This window comes from Lepus europaeus, chromosome X, assembly GCF_033115175.1.
Source record: "Lepus europaeus isolate LE1 chromosome X, mLepTim1.pri, whole genome shotgun sequence".
NCBI classification, from domain to species: domain Eukaryota; kingdom Metazoa; phylum Chordata; class Mammalia; order Lagomorpha; family Leporidae; genus Lepus; species Lepus europaeus.
In genome coordinates, this window is record NC_084850.1 from 104,432,885 (window position 1) to 104,439,394 (window position 6,510).

Genomic DNA, 6,510 nt, shown 5'->3' on the forward strand with positions numbered 1-6,510 from the left:
TAGATGTCCCCAATGCAATTACTGATTGAGGCAAAGATCATTACTATTGGATGAAAGGGACAGGACAGTGACACAGTACTAAAGTATCACTCTACATATTACTTACTAATTTTTTTCCCTTTTCTTTCTTTGTTTCTTTTGCTTTTACTTACTCAGTTTAAAGGCATTTTATCTGCTGGGATCCACCTTAACTAAGTGATCAAACTTAGAGTTACTGCTGATGCAACAGACATTTGTGCCTCCTCATGACTGCAAGGTGACACCACTTCTCAAGTCTTCCAGAAAAAAAAAAATCCTTAACCCAAATCCAGTCAAACATTTAGGTCTAACTTTTAGTTTAAAGAAAACATAGGGGATAGAGGAACAATTTAAGCAAGATCATGAGGAAAGAACTGGACAAACCCAGAGTTCTGGATATTACGTAACAGAATTAGTCTGGACTCATCAAAAAGACAATGTCAGGGAGAAAAAAAAGAGTGAAGGCACTGTTTGCGATGAAAAGAAACACAATAACGAAATGCAAAGTGTCATTTTGATGGGATTCTGTTTCAGAAATAAAGGATAACTAAAAGACATTTTGGTCATAAGTGGAAAGCTTTATTTTTTTAAAAGATTTTATTTTATTTATTTGAGAGGTAGAGTTACAGAGAGAGGGAGAGACAGAGAGAAAGGTCTTCCATCAGCTGGTTCACTCCCCAGATGGCCGCAAAGACCGGAGCTGTGCTGATCCGGAGCCAGGAGCTTCTTCCAGGTCTCCCATGCGGGTGCAGCTGGCCCAAGCACTTAGGCCATCTTTGACTGCTTTCTCAGGCCATAGCAGAGAACTGGATTGGAAGAGGCGCAGCCAGGACTTGAACTGGTGCTCATATGAGATTCCAGTGTTGCAGGCAGCAGCTTAGCCCAATATACCACAGCGATGGCCCCAAGTGGAAAACTTTAAACGTGGATTGTATATTAGGGAATTCGAACATTTTCAAATGAAAAAAAATTGGGGAAAAGTTTAAAGTTGAAAAAATCACAAATTAGGAGAAAATAGCATTTTAGTAATTATATAATGGAGAAAACATTTCAAGTATGCATCAGAAACAAAAAACATTCAGTTAAAGACTCACAAATCTAGCTATATCAGATTTACATATTTTAAAGATGTATTTATTTACTTGAAAGTCAGAGTTACAGAGAGAGGGGGAGAGATGGAAAGAGAGAGATTTTCCATCCACTGCTTCACTTCCCAGATGGCCAAAATGACCAGAGCTGGGCCAGGCAAAAGCCAGGAAGCCAGGAGCCAGGACTTTCATCTGGGTCTCCCACATGGGTGCAAGCACATTAGCAAGGAGCTGGATCAGAAGTGGAGCAGCCCGTATAGGATGCCAACATCACAGGCAGTAGCTTTACTCTCTGTGCCACAACATTGGCTCCCCAAATTTACATTTTTAAAGTTCCAAGCAAGCACCATAAAAAAATGGCACATGATAAACTGGAAAAAATACATGCAACCTATTTGGCAAGAAAAATTGAACATCCTTTTTATATATTTCAGCTCTTATAACAGAAAAGAAAAAATAAAATATATACTTTAATTTAGGAAAAAAATCTGTGGACATTAATAAATACTTAAAAATTGAAAGGCAAAGGGGCTGGTACTGTGATACACGGGGTAAGCCATAGTCGGCAACACCAGCATCCCATATGGATGCCACTTGAGTCCCTGCTTCTTCATTTCTGATCCAGCTCCCTGTTAATGGCCTGGGAAAGCAGTGGAAGATGGCCCAAGTGCTTTGGCCCCTGCACCTGTGTGAGAGATAGGATTGGAGTTCTAGGCTCCTGGCTTCAGAATGAAATAGCCCTGGCCATTGTGGCCATTTGGAGAGTGAACCAGGGGATGGAAGATCTCTCTTTCCATGTCTCTCCCTCTTTCTGTAAGTCTGCCTTCCAAATAAATAAATCTTAAAACAAAACAAAAAACAGGGCAGGAACTGGCATTTGGTGTGGGAGTTAAGACACCTGCTTTGAATTCTCCAGTTCGTGGGTTCAAGTCCCAGTACTGCTCTTGATTCCAGCTTCCTGCTAATGTGTAGAGACAGTGGTGATGCTTCAAGGAATGGGTCCCTGTCACCCACTTAGGATACCTGGATTGCAGGGGCACAAGGACTGGGGCCATCTTCTACTGCTTTCCCAGGCCTCACCAGAGAGCTGGATCAGAAGTGGAGCAACTGGGACTTGAACCAGAGCCCATGTGAGATGCCAGCACTGCAGGCGGCAGCTTTACCTGCTACGCCACAGTGCTGGTCCCTGCTCTACTTCTGATCCAGCTCTCTTCTATGGCCTGAGAAAGTAGTAGAAGATGGCCTAAGTCCTTGGTCCCCTGTACCCACGTGGGAGACCCAGAAGAAGCTCCTGGCTCCTGGCTTCAGATCGGCCCAATTCCAGCTGTTGCAGCTATCTGGGGAGTGAACCAGCAAATGGAAGACCTCTGTCTCTCTCCCTCTCTGTAACTCTGCCTTTCAAATAGACACATAAATCTTTAAAAAAAAAAAAAGTTTTCCATCTGAATTTCTACCAGAAAGTCTACTCTGTGAGAGCTTGGCCACCACAACCCTTGTGTTCTGTGGGCTTGTTTTCTCATTTATAAAAGGAAAGGAGCTATCTGGAGCAGTGTTTTTCATCCCCTCCCCCTATGTTATATTCTGGGCACTCTCTTTGTGGAAGTGGTGATGGGTATGGATTTAGAGACAAAGGGCTCTTGGACTTCACTGGGCTCTGAATCCACAGGTCTGCTTCAGCCGCAACAGTTGGATTCCTGCCTCATACATTTTTGGTCTAATATCCTCTGGATTCTAATAGCTGGAGCCAAGCCAGAGGCCTAGGTACCTGGGGAGTTTGAACAATCCTGGCTTCTAGTATCCACTTGTGATGCTCACGTGTTCAAGTACACTGATGGGTCCTGCTGGTTAGTGAGACCAGGGTTCTGGCTCCAAAATCAGTGATTGGGAACAAGGTGTTTTTAGGGGGTAGGTTAAACACAGTGGGACCCCTGAGAAAGCTCTGAATCTAGGCTTCCTCTTAGGCAGGGTCTAAAATGACTGCAAATGATTTGTTTTTCCACACTGGATGATTTTTTTTTTTTTTTTGGAAGAGCACTTTGTAAACAAGAAAGGGCTGTGCACTTGTGGGGAAAATGTCATTGTGAGTATGAGTGTGCTGACCCCATACAGCAGGAACAAAGAGTTCTCATGACATTTAGCCTGAGCATGAAACCATTCATGTGTCAAGTGAGTACCATGTTAGGGAACGTAGTCACAACTCTGTTCGAAAAGGGCTATCATTGCTACATCGGGAAACTGAACCTCTGAGAGGCCCCAGATCACAATGGAGGAGGTTTCGGAGGTGATAGGGCCGAGTCATGGCTGACAACTACAACCTTGCAAGCCAAGGCCCAGGAGAGGAACCCCTGAGGCCTAATGTCAGACCTGGTCTCTCAGCACAGGCCCTGGGAGAGGGACTAAGGCCCCTTTTCACAAAGACTGGTGGGGGATTGCCAAGAGCACCTTGAGACCTTATCATACAGCATAGCACTCAAGACATGTTTTTAAACTTTATAGCGTAGAGTGGTTTCTTCAAGAACTAGTATATAAGTCCAATCTAGAAGACTAGAGTTGGGCCACTGTGGTTGATGGCAACAGCTCCCAGCGCACTGCTTGAAAGGTCACTAATCCACTAGGTTAGCACTTACTGCAAAGAAGTGCAAAGGGAACCAGGATGTCTAAGGCTCTGACTTTGCATCAGAAAGACCCGGGGTGAGATTCTGTGGGACTCAATCCTGGGCTCAGGATTCCTGACCCTTTTAGAGCTGCTAACAGGTCTTGCGGGGGCGGGGGTGGGGGGTGGGGAGGCACTCGAAGTCAGGACAGGGCAGGATCAATTCCAGCCAGGCCTCAACAGCCCGACCTGCCCTTCCCAAATGAAGACATATGTCACAAACTTATACGTAGTGATTTTTATTCTTTAAAGATAAGCCTGGCATATTCAAAATTCCAACCCCCCCTCTGTCTTTTGTTGCCTATCAATAGGCATTGTCGGCCAGGGACATGGGGTGGGCTGAATAGCTCACATCTGCATCATCAACTGGACTTCTTTGTGGTAGATGTCAGGAATCACACCCACTGGCGAGCTGATCATTTTTACAGTGTTCCTGCTGAACAGTTTGAATTCATAATGGATCAGCTGTTCCCAAAAGCCGTTGTTGGGCCGGATGATGGGGCGTCGCATCTTGGTCCAGGCGTGGGCATCCAGCAAGGTCATGGCGTGGTATTTCATGAGGTACGCAAGGCAGAAGGTGGCTGATCGACTCACTCCCGCAACACAATGTAGCAGCGTTCGGCCCTGCTTCATGTCCTCGCTGTGGATGTGAGCAGCAATAATATCGAAAAAGTTATAGATGTGTGAGTTGGGAGTATCAGTCACAGGTACCTGCAAGTATTGGATGTTGTCGTAGAACGTATTCACCACCTCCACTGAAGCGTTGATGACCGTGGTGATGTGATTGCTAGACAGAAGGAATTTGTTATTGGCGGCCACCCCACTGCTGATGTAAAGGCTGCGGGTTATCTGGGAGAGGTTGTGGATGAAGGGCTGCCCGGCAGGCGAAGACGAAAACCAACTTCGGGAGGCCGTCATCATGGCGGCAGATCTGAGGCTTCTGCGCACGTTCGGGACACCACCCTCGCGAGTGAGTTCCGGAAAGCAGTCTCCAGCGTGGGCTTGGGAGAGAAAGGACTGGTCACCGATCACCACTCCCTGCCTCTCTGCTCCTCTACCCTCGCTGACGACAGAATTCCGTCATTCTGATGCTCTGGTTTCCACGGCGATGGCCACTTCCGGCTGGGGGGACACTACCACGGGGACACTACCACGTGCTCATCAGAAACCGTTCCCCCACTCCCTTCCCCATCTCTTTTCTTCTCATCTTTCTTCATAGTCGTTTATTTTCCAAGGCCTAATTCTGGTCTTTTTTGATGTTAGAAAGTATTTTGTGACTACACACCTAATTTTAAACTTCTGTTGTTTGACTACACTGAATATAGTATCTGCAAGTGCTTCCATCTCATCAGCGTTGAAGAACAGGGTCTAGGTTTCTAAACAGAGGCTCAACATTTGGTTCCCACGATGTGCTAATCAATACAACTGTAGCAACATGTGAAAGCTGGTCTGATACTTCTTTATGGACTGTAACAGTAGACTTAGGCTCCTGCTTACAAACACAGGAGGGATGGTTGTTAATTGTTACACAACCCTTTATCTAACGTGAAGTTGGCCTGTGGTGAGCAGTGGTGACTAATTTAGCTGTGGCACACCCCATTTATACATAGATCCAAAATGATGTTGTCACTTGATTCTACTTTATGACCTTGAACCAAGAACTCAAATTATCTTGTTTACTTTCTTCAAAAAGAATGCCCACATACTCTGTAAACTGCCAGGCACTCTGACCACCACCAAAACCTGTCTTCTTAGTAATATTAAACACTTTGGAAACAAGTTCACACTCCATTGTAGCTGGGCCAAATACTGATTTTCTTTTTTAATGCTGTTTCCTATTTGTGTTTCCTTGTAGTTAAGTTTCATAAAGGTTGACTAAAAATTGAAAATCACTATAACCTAAAACTAACAGTCAGCCAAGAGACTCATATATATATATATATATATATATATATATATATATATACTGCCTTTTCACTCCACTGTCATTTTGGCTTGTGTGCAAAAGTGTGTTGTAATTATGAGCAAAGATAAATAGATGTTGGCCCGTTTATGACGGTCAAAGACATGATAACTTCAAGACACAGCGCCTTTTCTTGTTCTCAATTGTCACAATCAAATTACTTTTGCATTACTTACATTATCAGTCCCCACAAATCTATCTGAAAGAAAACAGAACACAAATACAAAATAAACATAAAAGCTGCCTATTGAGGACAGCTCAATTGGGCTAAAGTTATTTTAAAGGGTCCAGGTGTGAGATGTGACATCAGGAGGAGCCTTGTAATCTACGGAGTAATGTAGAGGCCCTAAAAAGAGTAGTAGAGGCTAGTTAGTTCATAAACATACACCTCTTAGCTTTAAAAATGTTGTAAACTTAACCTGAATAATTTCAGACATGATTCTCAAAGACAAGCTGTCTTACTAAAATTCCACTGTGGGGCATTTCCCTGGGTGGCTGAGGAGTTGTTGTTTCCTCCCCCTGAATCTGCAAACAGGTCAGTTTTAGACTCCCACTTGTCTCTGCTTTCCCTGTGAAGAAAATGTATAAGGGACTTTGCCCAAAACACACTTTCTATCCACCACTTGGAAAAGACCCTGGATGTTAAGAACTAGCTAATCAAGTAGTCAAGGCCCTTTCCAACCTGACCTAAGCATGCCTTTCAAAATCTCATTCACTCATTTATTTATTAGACATTCATTAAGCCTCTTGTGTGCCAGGCATTTTCACTGATACAAATCCTTAGTTCG

The 6,510-nt window shown here is 44.1% G+C and overlaps 1 protein-coding gene across 1 annotated transcript; it reads right to left on the minus strand.

The window, feature by feature from the left end:
- Positions 1 to 4,107: 4,107 nt before the first annotated feature.
- Positions 4,108 to 4,677, minus strand: DUSP21 (dual specificity phosphatase 21). The gene has a single exon (XM_062184244.1). The coding sequence runs from the start codon at positions 4,675 to 4,677 to the stop codon at positions 4,108 to 4,110; it is 570 nt and encodes a 189-aa protein (XP_062040228.1).
- Between the last annotated feature and the right edge of the window lie 1,833 nt (positions 4,678 to 6,510).

Bases quoted from the DNA above. Each gene is read 5' to 3' on its own strand.
- DUSP21 (XM_062184244.1), bottom strand. From the start codon at position 4,677: ATGACGGCCTCCCGAAGTTGGTTTTCGTCTTCGCCTGCCGGGCAGCCC.